This window comes from Delphinapterus leucas, chromosome 15 (assembly GCF_059928025.1).
Source record: "Delphinapterus leucas isolate spDelLeu-1000000601 "Yukka" chromosome 15, BTC_Dleu_Yukka2, whole genome shotgun sequence".
NCBI classification, from domain to species: domain Eukaryota; kingdom Metazoa; phylum Chordata; class Mammalia; order Artiodactyla; family Monodontidae; genus Delphinapterus; species Delphinapterus leucas.
This window is the reverse complement of record NC_143143.1, coordinates 15,069,317-15,084,417: the sequence shown is the minus strand read 5'-3', so window position 1 is coordinate 15,084,417 and position 15,101 is coordinate 15,069,317. Positions and strand designations below refer to the sequence as shown.

Here is a 15,101-nt window from a genome sequence, read left to right as displayed (position 1 = left end):
GTCATGGAAGCAACCTAAATGCCCATTGACAGACGAATGGATAAAGAAGATGTGGTACGTATATACAATGGAATATTACTCAGCCATAAAAAGGAATGAAATTGGGTCATTTGTTGAGATGTGGATGGATCTAGAGACTGTCATACAGAGTGAAGTAAGTCAGAAAGAGAAAAACAAATATCGTATATTAACGCATGTATATGGAACCTAGAAAAATGGTACAGATGAACCAGTTTGCAGGGCAGAAATTGAGACACAGATGTAGAGAACAAACGTATGGACATCAAGAGGGGAAAGCGTGGGGGGATGGGGATAGTGGTGTGATGAACTGGGTGATTGGGATTGACATGTATACAGTGATGTGTATAAAATTGATGACTGGGGCTTCCCTGGTGGTCCAGTGGTTGAGAGTCCGCCTGCCGATGCAGGGGACACGGGTTCGTGCCCCAGTCTGGGAGGATCCCACATGTCGCGGAGCGGCTGGGCCCTTGAGCCATGGCCGCTGGGCCTGCGCGTCCGGAGCCTGTGCTCTGCAACGGGAGAGGCCACAGCAGTGAGAGGCCTGCGTACCGCAAAAAAAAAAAAAAAAAAAAAAAATTGATGACTAATAACCTGCTGTATAAAAAAATAAATAAAATAAAATTTAAAACTTAAAAAAAAAGAATGTACAGGAGGCAACACAAATAACAGAGAATGGTCAAGACTCCTGAGAATGACTGACAGGCTCCTGAAGCCTCAAAGGTGTAAGAAGATGAAGCCAATCTACAGTGCCTCTCTGTGCCTAGCACAAGTCCTGGGAAATGCAGAATGCACACCATCTTCAAGAGGTTCCCAGTCTCGTTGGGATGATCAGACAAATCATTATTGCTCACATTTGAAAAGCCAGCACCTTTAGCCTCTTTCCAACCACTGATATCAGCAATAGCTTCAATCAGACCATGAGCCTCAAATATGAAAGGAAATGTACATTTCCTCAAATAAAGTGAGGACTGATTTTCACAGACCCAGATGAACATTAGTCCTGACTTATGACTCAGAATTGCTGACACCTGCATCCTGGGTTGCACTGTGGTTCCAAAGACAGATTTTGGTTCCAAAGACAGGATTTTTGAGACAAACTATTGGAGGACAGAGGGAACGAAAAGTGCCCACCAAACTGAGAAGGCATCTTGAGACCAAAAAATGAGGCAGGCAGCTCTGTATAATCAATGGATCGGTTTATCATAGGTAACTTACTCAGAGGGTGGGATCTGGATTGGGTGGACAACAATCCAGAAGCATTCACAGCTGCACTTCCCACCACCAAGGGGCCATTGGGACAATTTTATAGTGCTTGGGAGTAGGTGCTTGGAAAGAGGGCGTGCACTCCCCAAGCCAAGATTTATGAATGGGTAAGTAGTCTCGTGGGTGCCGGGAATACAGTAGGGGAGGGTTTTTATCATTGTTTGGGGACTAACAGAGCATAGAGGCTACCTGGTCCTAATGATTATTAAACAATGTCTATTAACTACAAAGCCCTTGATGACAGAGAAGTGAGTCACTGCACAGTACAGTCCTGGGTAGGGTCAGTGGAAGGACAGGAGAAACTGTAAGGGTCCATGATGGTGCCAGTTATGCTAACAGCCATACACAAACATTACACTGCAGTTACATGGAAGACTGATTCTTTTTTCATGCCCTCCCTAGCAGATGGAGCTGGATTATATGACCTTAATTTTGCCCACTAAATGCTCGTGCCAGAGGATATGCCCTCCACCCCTCAGCTTACATGGGTTTCAATCCCCTGCTTAGACTGCAGAACAAATTCAGCTTCCTTTAGCGCTTCCCAACCCGCAATGTAAAATGCTCTGCCTCCTTATTCACTTTTGGTTCCCTCTTTTTTCATTGTCTCCACCAGGAGTGACTCATGATTCATACAAAGTCAAAATTCTCATAGCTCCAGGGGACAGAGGGGAAATCTGCTGAGCAAGTTCAGTTGCTTCAAAGTGAATTGTGTACATTAGAAAAATCGTTGCTGGAGAATGGACTCTGGATCCCTCACATCTGGCCCTTGCAAGGAAGGGGGACAGGACGGGGGTGGAAGAAATCCTGGTGGAAAGGTCTGTGCTTAGACATGGCAGCTCCCAGGGCTGGTCCCGACCACTGGACCACTGCCTTCTGTGTCTCAGGACAGGACTCCTGCCCACCCGACCTCAAGCAGGTCCATCTTGGGGAAGCAGAGGGCCAACTGGTAAAGAAGCCACAGGGACAACCCCTTCCCACCCCCAGCTCCAAAAGTATAAAAACAAGTTTTCCTTCATGGCCAAACTTAGGAGGTCTGGTTTTAGATAAAAGGAGAAAAACTTGCTCATCCAAACTCTCTTCCAACTTCTCCATCTAAGTATCTTGCAAGAGGCATCTAAGATCACCTTCACCAACTTCCCCTTTTGCTGGGATTGACCTCTTACCTTCACCTGTGTAAGAACAAATATAAGCTGGTACAGAGGTTGAGGAAGCCGACAGAGCAAAGCTTCCTGGGCTTAGATGGGCGTCACCTGGGGTGGCTCTGGTCTTAGGGGTGAGTCTGTTTGGGGCCCTCCAAGCAGTGAAACAATGCCCAATGGAGTCTGAGAGTTTCTGAATCAGAGGAGAGTCAAAGAGCATTCCTGTAACTAGGACTATGGTTTCTGGTCAATGCATTATAGTATATTTTATGATAAAAAAGAACAGCTATTCCTCGAGGAACCTGAGATTTTTAAGCATGCCACATAGGTTACAGCAGAAAAATTTTTTTTATTCAGTGAATATTAAACTGTTAACTGATAAATATACAACAATGACAATGAAAACAGAAGACAAATTGGACTCACGTTTCTCCAGGGCTGGATTCCTAGGAGACAATACTCTTCTCTTTCTGCTTCTTTCCTGAATAAAAACACAGCATAAAGTTCTGACTACAAATTTCTTTAAGAGAGATCTTGTGAGTTCTGCAAGAGCAAGAGCCTAGAAAAAAACAGGGACATGAACATCAAGGTCCAGACACAGGAGAAGAAAGAGGAGACTGTCTAGCTTCACTGTCCCTCCTAGCAGGACCGGTACAAAGGAGGGTCAGCTGCAAAGTCTCCTAAGACTGCTTCCCCTGGGAAGCCCTTCACTTCTGTCTCCTTGAAGCACGCAGAGGAGGAAACACTCTTCTGTGGCTTTAATTCTGCAAAAGCTTCGAGTCTGATAGGAAATCACCTACACCTGATTAGCAAGGCTCAAAGGCAAGGGAAGGAGAGAGAAAGGGAAAGAGGATCTACTGGGAAAACATAATACAAATACAGAGAAGCCAACACAGGTCCATTACAGGCTCTACAAAACGGTCCCTGCTGTCTTCAAAATGAGGAAAGTCAACAACATTCCAAAAACAGTCAGAGGGGAATCCTGCTGCCCAGTAACGAGGGAATGAAGCCAACAACTTTAAATTATAATCCTCATCATTTAAACTGTAAATAGAAGTGGATAGGGACTTCCCTGGTGGCACAGTGGTTAAGAATCCACCTGCCAATGCAGGGGACATGGGTTCGAGCCCTGGTCCGGGAAGACCTCACATGCTGCAGAGCAACTAAGGCCATGCGCCACTACTACTGAGCCTGCACTCTAGAGCCCGGGTGCCGCAACTACTGAAGCATACATGCCTAGAGCCCATGCTCCACAACAAGCCACCGCAATGAGAAGCCCGAGCACCGCAACGAAGAGCAGCCCCCATTTGCCACAACTAGAGAAAGCCTGCACGCAGCAACGAAAACCCAAAGCAGCAAAAAAAAAAAAAAAAAAGTGGATAAAGGTGCTAAATCTCAGAAGAAAAAAAGAGATAAAAAGAAATAGTTAAGAACAAGCGGCAAGAAAAAGCAAAGTAGAGGTTGACAAAGGAAGGGAGCCAGAATGGAAATAAATCATTTGGAAGGTTCAAATACGGTCCTCACTGAACTCAGAAAGGGTTCGGTGTACCCTTCTCTCAGCGGAGTCACACAGGATAATACTCCTGTGAAGCAGGAAGAGTACAAAGTGTACTCAAAGCCTCGTACCTGAGCATGCAAGTCTAGCGTTTCTTTCCCACTCTGCTGAGCACGACTGGCTTCTGCAGGTGTTCTGAATCCCACTCCCCTGCAGGCCAGCGAGAGCTGCATCCTAGCAAACCTCCCTGGAAGCTGCTTTCTTAAGGAGAACCCACTGCCCGGAATGGCATGACAAGAAAAGGAGTATTTCCAATTTGCTTCTTTAATAGAGTTTATTCTTGATCCATTGGTTTAATTATAAAGGCCCACTCTATTTCTCTAATTTAGAATTCATACTTTGCTACTGGCCTTTTTCTTTTTTTTAAATTGGGCATGTATTAGATCATGTGAAAATTTAAGACATCCCTTGTTTCACCAGCATGAAAATGACAAGACTCTGATCGTTATTATATTGAAATCCTACCTGGTAGTTTTAATAAAATATAGAAATCTAATGTATATTCTTCCCTAACTTGTAGTCCAATGCCAAAAATTAACTCCAAATGAATCAAGACCTAAACACAAAAGCTAAAACTATAAGACTTCTAAAACACAGGAGGAAAATTGCACACCTGTGGTAGGCAGCCTCTAAAATGGCCCCTAGTGGGAATTCCCTGGTGGTCCAGTGTTTAGGACTCTGTGCTTCCACTGCAGGGGGGCCTGGGTTCCATCTCTGGTCAAGGAACTAAGATCCCACAAGCCACACAGTGAGGCCAAAAAACAAAAATTCCAAAAAACCTAGTGAACCGACTTCCTGCTATCCCAACCCATCTGTAACCCCCTACCCTTGAGAGTGAGCTGGGTATAGTGACTCTCTTCCAGTGAATAGAGTGAGGCAGAGGTGATAGGATATCACTTGCAAAATTAGACTGACACAAATGAGTGTGTGTATAACTGTGAGGTCTGAACAAGCTCTATGGATTGTACCAATGTCAGTTCCTTGGGATGTTGTCTTCGGGGGAAGGGACATGGAGGAAGGAGGAATGCATGAGATTTCCCTGTACATTTCTTTGCAGCCTTCTGTGAATCCATAATTATTTCTAATTTAAAAATATTATAAATGTGGTTTTTTTTTATAGTGAGTTAATCTCAGGGAATTCCCTGGCAGTCCAGTGGTTAGGACTCGGCACTTTCACTGCTGGGGCCTGGGTTCAATCCCTGGTCGGGGAACTAAAATCCTGCAAGCCACACAGTGAGGCCAAAAAATAAAATAAAATAATAAAAAAGTGAGTTAATCTCAAAAAAGGAAAAAAAAAAGGAATGTGGCTTCCATCTTGCCCCAGCACCCCCACTCCTTGCTCTGGGGTAAGGCAGCTACCATGTTGGTAGCTGCCCAATGAGAGGCCCATGTGGCAGAACTGAGGGGACGTCCAGCAAACAGCCAGTGAGGAACTAAGGACCTCAGTCCAACAACCCTCAGGGAACTGAATCCTGCCAATAACCAGGTGAGTGCTCTAGGAAGCAGATCCTCCCCCAATAAAGTGTTCAGATAAGTTGACCATGGCCAACTGCAACCTCTTAAGAGACCCTAAACCAGAACCACCCAGCTAAGCTGCTCCCAGATTTCTGACCCACAGAAAGTGAGAAAATAAACGTTTGTCATTTTAAGCTGCTGAGTTTTGGGATAATTTATTATACAGCAATAGATACTAATAGAACAACCTTAAGGTAGGCAAAATTTTCTCAAATAAAACCCAAATAGCATGAATAATAAAAGGAAAACAGTGATAAATTGGACTTCATCAAAATTAAAAACTTCTGCTTTTCAAAAGACACCATTATGGCGACAGGGTGGGGGAGAAAGAAAGAGAAAAAAAGGCAAGTCGCAGAATGGGAGAAAGTATTCACAATACATAAATTTGATAGAGGACTTGTATCTAGAATAAAGAACTCTTACAACTCAATAAAACAAACAACCCATTAAAATATAAGCAATAGATATTTCAAAAAAGATGTGCAAATAAACTCAGAAGAATAACAAAAATAAAAAAGACTGACAATACCATGTATTGGTGAGGATATGGAACAACTGGAACTCTTATACATTGCTGGTGGGGATGTAAAATGGTACAACCACTATGGAAAACAGTTTGGCAGTTCCTTACGAAATTAAACATTTACCTACCGTAAGAGTCAGCAATCCCACTCCTGGAGATTTATTCAAGTGAAATGAAAACATATTCAGGGACTTCCCTGGTGGCGCAGTGGTTAAGAATCCGCCTGCCAATGCAGGGGACATGGATTCGAGCCCTGGTCTGGGAAGATCCCACATTCCGGGGAGCAACTAAGCCTGTGAACCACAACTACCGAAGCCCGAGTGCCTAGAGCCCTGTGCTCCTCAACAAGAGAAGCCACCTCAATGAGAAGCCTGCACACCGCAACAAAGAGTAGCCCCCACTCGCTGCAACTAGAGAAAGTCCGCGAGCAGCAAGGAAGACCCAACATAGGCAAAAATTAATTAATTAATTTAAAATATATATTTTAAAAAAAGAAGCAGCTAAGGGATGGGACTTCCTTGGTGGTCCAGTGGTGAAGATTCCACACTTCCAATGCAGGGGGAATGGGTGTGATCCATGTTTGGGGAACTAAGATACCACGTGCCATGTGGTGTGGCCAATAAATAAATAAATAGATGTATGTAAAAAAACAAAAAACATATTCAAAGCAGCTTTATTCATGATAGCCCAAAACTAGAATGACCACCAACAGATAAATGGATAAACACAGTGTGTTACATCCCTAGACTAGAACACTACTCAGCAATAAAAAGATACGAATTACTAATGATGCTGTAACATGAATAAATATAGAAAACATTATATTGACCAGAAGAAGCCAGACACAAAAGAGTACGTACAATATGATTCTGTTTATATGAAACCCTAGAAAATACAAACAAATGCTATTATGACAAAAATCAGGCCAGTAGGGCTAGGAGTGGGGGTGTCTGACTGCAAAGAGACCCTAGGAAACTTAAGGGTGATGGAAGTGTTTTATTGTGGTGGTGATTATAACTGTGTACAACATTGTCAAAATTCATCAAAATGTACACCTAAAATGGGTACATATTATTGCATTAAATTATACATCAATAAAACGTTAGCTTAAAAAGTTATTAGGCATGTATCAAATAAACTGAAAACTTAAAACGTCCTGACTACTCTGTTTCCCAACATGAAAGTGACAGGACTATGATCATTATATTGAAAACACACCAGGCAGTTGTAATAACATATAGAAACCCTGGATTTAATTTTTCTTCCCTGATACTCATTCAAATACCGGTCAGTCAAATATTTAAAGAGTAAACACAACGTGCAAGTCACATATAAAGAAAACATAGTACATAAGTTTAATGAATAGAAGAATTAGTTATTTAATTCCCAGCTTGAAGCTCTACCTTTACAACAATGTATCTGGTAAGTACATATTTAAAATTCTAATTCTAATGGTAAAGAAGTTGATGAAGTCAGACACTGCAACTCTAAATTCTGGAGATTTTCCTACTCTTGTACTGATGACTCCCCTATGTAGGATTGCATCATTCATTCATGCTGTTTGGCAACAGGCAGCAGTGGGATAAAACAAGTGAAAACCATTCAAAAGTAAACGGATAAAAAAAAGCCTTGGAATCCCATGAAATACTTTATCTATCCCGATTAAGGAAAATAAATGTAGAATCACAGAGGCCCTGGATGTAGGACAGGCAGACCGGTAATCAGAAAGTTGGGCACACGGAGAGATAAACACATGCCCGGACTTACCCGGGCGCTGCTGCTAGTTCCTGGGCCGCTGCCACCGCCTCCAGGTCTCCCGCGGCTGTAACCGTCCGACTGCAGGGGGGCCGAGGGCTGGCTCCGACGTGGAGTCGCGGAGTTCCGAGGGAGGTGACCTATGTAGACCCGCAGAGCCTTTACCAAACAATCATGAGATCTGCTGATAAGTGCGGTGGCTTCTGGCCGGGTTTGCATGCACTTTACTAAACTGGAGCCCGTAGACCTCCGCTCTGCAGGGCCGGGCAGCCCTTGGCCCCGCCCCCGAAGGAGGGACTCCCTGAGCCCGCCCCCTCCTCCCTCCGGGGGCTCAGCGCTGGCGGATCTAGACTTGAACTCCGCGGGGGACGCTATCCCGCAAAGCCTCGGGCCACACCACCTCTACTTTGCGGAGGAGGAACAAAAGAGCTTGCGTGCTACCCAAGCGCTCCCCACCGCCACCACCACTTGGGATAAGAGTACGTGAGAGGAGCGAGGGACCTCTGCACTGATTTTGCACTTAACGAAAGCCCCTTAGGGACCTTTTTTGAAATCCACGTTTGGCTTTATGCTGTTGTAGGAATGTAAGTCCCAAGAGAACTTCAAAAACTACTTACATTCGCAAATGCAAAAAACCGTGAGTAACGAAATGAGTCTTTGCACATTGTTTTTTTTGTCATCTTATTTTCTTCTAGGTGTCACTTGCCCAGCTACTTTTATGTTGACTACAATGAATAAGTGATTGCCCCCAAACATTTACTTTTGGGTACAGCTGGCTGGAGCTGGGCAGTGAGGTCCTACCCTAAAACACAACCTGAAACCTCAGATACTGACAGTCATGTCTGCAGGCTCCTTCCAAAACTGGTCAATCAGGCAGAGGGGATGCAATTGCTGGAGCAAGACTCGCTCGGTCACAGCATCCCTGCCCTTTGCTACAGGACCCCTCAAAAAACACAATTCTATCCAGAAACAAAAGCCCTGATGCTCCGTGGTCACATGTGCCTTTGAAGTTCAATGTTCTCAGATTTCATTAGTAAGAAAATGTTTGCAGGTTTGGGGCACACCCGGTTTAATTTCTCCCCAGATCTGCCAGAGATGGTTTTGATGAAGGATGGAAAGGAGGAATTTTGATGTTTTGAAATATGAGGTAAAAGATTATACAATTAGTAGGGCAGGGCAAAATAAAGGGATCTAAAATAACAGTCTAGTCAAGAATTTGTTTATATTTTATGATAAGTAATTTAAAAATAAGTATAATAAAAGAAACAAGATGTTAAACACCAAATATTTACTTGTATATAAGTATAAAATGGTAACTGAGAATTTATTTCAAGAGGAAAAGAAACCCAAGTACAATAAATGTGCTATTTTTGCTATTATTCATATTTCATAGATGTTTAATATTAAATAGATTTCAGATAAAATATACCAAATAAAATCTGTCAGCTATTTACGGTCCCTGTACCCACCTCACATTTACACCTGTATTAACACTTGTGGATGTGAGGTGGCAGTGTTGTAGGCACTGTTTAGATAGAACACATACCATTAAAAAAAAAAAAAAATGTTGTCCAGAGGAAGCTAATGGGTGGTCACAGATACATATAACAATCAGGAAGTAATACATGTAACAATCAGGCAAGGCATAACTATATAAACAGATTTTAATATGCTTATTGTTGTTCCTCTGGAATATGTTAAATAGCACACCTAAACCAAATACAATGTAGTATAATGAAGCCATAATCAAAACATTAGCAAGTTATTTTGCAAATCATAACTGGCTATTAAAAAGTAATACAAGTAATACTAGTGTTCCTGAAAGGTTTTCTACAGATCACATTTTTATAAGCTAACAAATTTTCTAATGATTAACTATGTTAGAATCAAGTACTATTTTTTTAAAAAAGTAATTCAGTGCTAATAAAATAGCCTTCTAAAATATAGAATGTTGAAACAGTCACTCTAGAAAACAATATAGTATTATTGAGCAATATTGAACCTGCACATTTTCTATGACCCAGCAATTCCACCTCAAGAATGCACTCAGGGGGCTTCCCTGGTGGCACTGTGGTTGAGAGTCTGCCTGCCGATGCAGGGGGCGCGGGTTCGTGACCCGGTCTGGGAAGATCTCACATGCCGCAGAGCGGCTGGGCCCGTGAGCCATGGCCGCTGAGCCTTCGCTTCCGGAGCCTGTGCTCCGCAACGGGAGAGGCCACAACAGTGAGAGGCCCGCGTACCGCAAAAAAAAAAAAAAAAAAAAAGAATGCACTCAGAAGAAACTCTCATACATGAGTACTGAGAGTCACATAGGAGAATATTCACAGCAGTACTGTATATATATAAATAGTCATTGACTGGAAACTTTAAAAAGATAATATCACTTAATATCGTAAATGATAACTCATAACATAAAATTCAGAATGGTATTTACCTCTAGGGACAGAAAAGGAAATAAGACTGGAAAGAGAGTATAAATAGACTTAGTTCTTTAATGGTATTGACAGTGTTCCTTTATTTTAAGGGCAGTGCATATACAGGACTTTTTTTGTATCTGTGTATATATAAAAGATTTTATAATACATGTAATATTTTATATCAGTACATTAAATGCCAATATATTAAAACATCATAAACATTTTAAAAGAATATACTTAAAGAAAAAATACAATTTAATGTAAACATTGACATTCAAAATGTCACACCCTGAAAATATGTCCATGATATGTCATGTAAATAAAGCAGGTTGCAGAACATTATATATAGCTTAATTCCCTTTTTTTTTTTTTTTTTGCGGTATGTGGGCCTCTCACTGTTGTGGCCTCTCCCGTTGCGGAGCACAGGCTCCGGACGCGCAGGCTCAGCGGCCATGGCTCACGGGCCCAGCTGCTCCGCGGCATGTGGGATCTTCCCGGACCGGGGCACGAACCCGTGTCCCCTGCATCGGCAGGCGGACTCTCAACCACTGCGCCACCAGGGAAGCCCTTAATTCCCATTTTTGAACAAAGAAAACTCTGTGTATGTATAAACATGTGCGGTATATGATTATATGTCTATGTCTGCATATAGTTGTTAATTCTGGGGAGTAAAAGGAATGAAGAATTTACCTTTCTACTTTATTTGGTTTCGCAGATATAGAGAACAGACTTGTAGTTGCCAAGGGGGAGGGTAGGTGGGGGAGGGAAGGATTGGGAGTTTGGGTTTAGCAGATGCAAACTATTATATATAGGATGGATAAACAACAAGGTTCTACTGTGTAGCACAGAGAATTATATTCAATATCCTGTGATAAATCATAATGGAAAAGAACATGAAAAAGAATATATATATGTATAACTGAATCGTGTTGCTGTACAGCAGAAATTAACACAACATTGTATATCAACTATACTTCAATAAAATTTTTAAATATATCTAAAGTAACTTCTCTTAGGTCATAATAGTTGCTTGGAAGAATAAATTCTGATAATTTAAAAAATGGTGTAAATCTATATCTATTGACAAAGAAGAACTTTGGGACATATTATTGAATAAACATGCAGAATACAAAACAGCATATATAGTATGAGCTTATTCTTATAAATCTGTGTATAACTGAGAGACGTTTGGAATGTTTACCAAAATGTTGAGTAGTTGCCTCTCAATGATTTTCATTCTTCCTTGTACTCTTTTGTATGACTTGAACTTTCTACATGATTATGCATTATGTATTATCTTTGGCATTAGGGAAAATATACAGCTATCTTTATAATGTAGAAAAATGGGGAAATTTTACATTACAAAGTAAAATGATTATGATATAGGTACTGCAGTTATGTATGACTGAATGTCCGCCCCCCACCCCATAAATTATATAAAGCAACAGGGAAAATAGGAAGGAAAAAAAGAAACATGAAAATCCCATATTCCGCAACACTAGGAGGCAAAGAGCAACGGGAGACTACAAGACCTGAGTAAGGATTACCAAGAGCATTTGAGATTGGGCAGAGGTTGCATGGCAAGAGACTCTTGGAGTGTTTAAGGGAAACAGCAGCAGCAGATCCCAGAAAACACCAGCAAAAACAGACTCCCAGAGGATGAGAAAATAGATTCACTGAGGATGAGAAGCTCATGCGAAAGTGAAAATGTTTGTTGTTCTAAACAATCAGAGCAGAAGTAGAGATAAAAAGAACTGAGGTTGGGTTAAAGCTATAGGGAACATAGTAGAAAGAGGAGGTAGAGAATGTCCAAAAGAATGTCTGGGAAACTCAGATATGAAAATCTCAGAAAGTAGATAAAGAGCTCACCTAAAATCCAGGGGCTATGTTTCCTGTGTGCAATGACTAGTGATGATGCCAGAGAGCACAGGTCTGGAGCAAAAGCCCTGTTTAGAATAGAGAAGCAAAGAAAGCAGGGCTACACAAAAACTACAAAAAGGGCCACATTGAATGAGACAATCTGATCGTGGCACCTGAAAACCTTTGCACTGTGAAATCTGGAAAACTACCTTAGTCTCTCTTGCTCTTCCTTCACAGAAGACACTTGAAAATGGTTGGAAAACACAATTCATTTAATAATGGATTAAAAAACGAAAGAAGAAAGGTAAGCTGGGACGAAGTGAGAGAGTGGCATGGACATATATACACTATCAAATGTAAAATAGATAGCTAGTGGGAAGCAGCCGCGTAGCACAGGGAGATCAGCTCGGTGCTTTGTGACCACCTAGAGGGGTGGGATAGGGAGGGTGGGAGGGAGGGAGACGCAAGAGGGAGGGGATATGGGGATATATGTATACGTATAGCTGATTCACTTTGTGATACAGCAGAAAATAATACACCATTGTAAAGTGATTATACTCCAACAAAGATGTTAAAAAAAGAAGAAGAAAGTGACAAACACCTTTGTTATGAGATGAACTGTGTACCCCAGAAGTTTGTATGCTGAAGTTCTAACGCCTAGTACCTCAGAATGTGACTCTATTTGGAGATAAGGTCTTTAAAGAAATGATTAATTTAAAATGAGTTCTTTAGATTGAGCCCTAAACTAATCTGACTGGGGTCCTAATAAAAAGAGAAAATTTGGATGCCAGAAATGCAAGTGTGCACAGAACAAAAACTATGTGAGGCCACAGTGAGAAGGCAGCCATCTGCAAGCCAAGGAGAGTGGCCTCAGAAGAAACCAAACCTGCCGACACCTTGATCTTGGACTTCTAGGCTGCAGAGCTTTGAGGGAAAAAAATTTTATTTTTTAAGCCACCCAGTCTGTGGTATTTTGTTATGCAGTCTAATGCAACCTTTCATACAAAATTACTATTAAAATGGTAGAAAAGAGCAGATAATCTTACCCATAGACAAAAAATACACACTAGAAAACTAGAAAACTGTTGGCCACAGAAGAAATGAAAGCTGTGACTGAGTATACATTCTGCCTTGATATTTAAAAACACAATGGGACTTCCCTGGTGGCACAGCAACGAAGACCTATGCAGCCAAAAATTAATTAATTAATTTATTTATTTATTTTTTAAAAACGACAAATCATGAAGTGAGAAAAAAATATTTGCAGAACTAATTTCCCTAATATAAAAAGAAGTCCTAGAAAAAAGAACAAGAACAATAATCCATAGAAAAATGAGAGAAGATGTACAGTGCTCAGATAAAGAAAAACAAATGGCTTTAAAACATAGGAAAGCAGCTCAATTTCACTTACATGAAATGCAAATTAAAACTATACTGAATGGGGCTTCCCTGGTGGCACAGTGGTTGAGAGTCCGCCTGCCGATGCAGGGGACACGGGTTCGTGCCCCGGTCCGGGAAGATCCCACATGCCGCAGAGTGGCTGGGCCCGTGAGCCATGGCCACTGAGCCTGCACGTCCAGAGCCTGTGCTCCGCAACAGGAGAGGCCACAACGGTGAGAGGCCCGTGTACCGCAAAAAACAAAACAAAACAAAAACTATACTGAATGATTTCTCACTGTTGTATAAAGAAGTTACAAATAAGGAAAGCAGAAGCACTAGAATGAACCTTGTGGTATTGGATTAGAATTGAAAGTATGAGTATAAATGGATGGTTTTTGTATATATGCAGACGGATATAGATATGTATGTGTTCATACAAATATTCTGCTGAGAGGGTCTAGTGGCAATGACACCCTAGTAGCAGTAAGCATACCTAGCATCCAGATATTACTTTCCAAATACGATTAACCAATAAGAAGTCCAGAGCTCTTTGGAGAAATGGCTGGTTTCATGGCTGGGGCTAAGAAAATACAAGATGCGTTTGGAACATTTTATACTGTGCTGCCAGAAAGTAAAGTGCTCAGAAAATGATGGGGACAAGGCAAAAAACAAAGAACCAACTTGAAGAGCTCCTAATTTGAGGATCAAAATAAAGACTATAACTGACTACAATCTAAGAATAAAACAAGAATCCTTGAGAGAAGGGGAGAAGGGAAAGATCTTCCTTACAGTAGCATTCCAATTAACATAAATATATAAAGAATGATCAAAATATGATAAAGGAGGCAAGAATATACAATGGAGAAAAGACAGCCTCTTCAATAAGTGGTGCTGGGAAAACTGGACAGCTACATGTAAAAGAGTGAAATTAGAACACTCCCTAACACCATACACAAAAATAAACTCAAAATGGATTAAAGACCTAAATGTAAGGCCAGAAACTATCAAACTCTTAGAGGAAAACATAGGCAGAACACTCTATGACATAAATCACAGCAAGATCCTTTTTGACCCACCTCCTAGAGAAATGGAAATAAAAACAAAAATAAACAAATGGGACCTAATGAAACTTAAAAGCTTTTGCATAGCAAAGGAAACCATAAACAAGATGAAAAGACAACCCTCAGAATGGGAGAAAATATTTGCAAACGAAGCAACTGACAAAGGATTAATCTCCAAAATATACAAGCAGCTCATGCAGCTCAATATCAAAAAAACAAACAGCCCAATCCAAAAATGGGCAGAAGACCTAAATAGACATTGCTCCAGAGAAGATATACAGATTGCCAACAAACACATGAAAGGATGCTCAACATCATTAATCATTAGAGAAATGCAAATCAAAACCACAATAAGGCCCAGGACCAGATGGCTTCACAGGCGAATTCTATCAAACTTTTTTTTTTTTTTTTTGCGGTACGCGGGCCTCTCACTGTTGTGGCCTCTCCCATTGCGGAGCACAGGCTCCGGATGCGCAGGCTCAGCGGCCATGGCTCACGGGACCAGCCGCTCCGCGGCATGTGGGATCTTCCCGGGCCGGGGCACGAACCCGTGTCCCCTGCATCAGCAGGCGGACTCTCAACCACTGTGCCACCAGGGAAGCCCTATCAAAC

At 41.6% G+C, this 15,101-nt stretch overlaps 1 protein-coding gene across 5 annotated transcripts in view; it reads right to left on the bottom strand.

Moving 5' to 3' along the window:
- PSPH (phosphoserine phosphatase) overlaps positions 1-15,101 on the bottom strand; it is a 57,663-nt gene that overhangs the window by 24,700 nt on the left and 17,862 nt on the right. For 2 of the 5 annotated variants that reach the window (XR_016387779.1, XM_089895846.1), the window contains exons 3-5: positions 7,784-7,911; positions 2,850-2,904; positions 2,448-2,616 (exon numbers count right to left, since the gene is read on the bottom strand). Coding sequence is in view for 1 of the 5 variants with exons in the window: in XM_089895846.1 (XP_089751972.1) it covers positions 2,448-2,616; positions 2,850-2,904; positions 7,784-7,911 (352 nt within the window). In the remaining 4 variants the exon portion in view is untranslated. Of the gene's footprint in view, positions 1-2,447; positions 2,617-2,849; positions 2,905-7,783; positions 14,466-15,101 lie in introns of those variants that run through there. The other 3 variants (XR_002646655.2, XM_089895844.1, XM_089895845.1) reach the window with 3 other exon arrangements.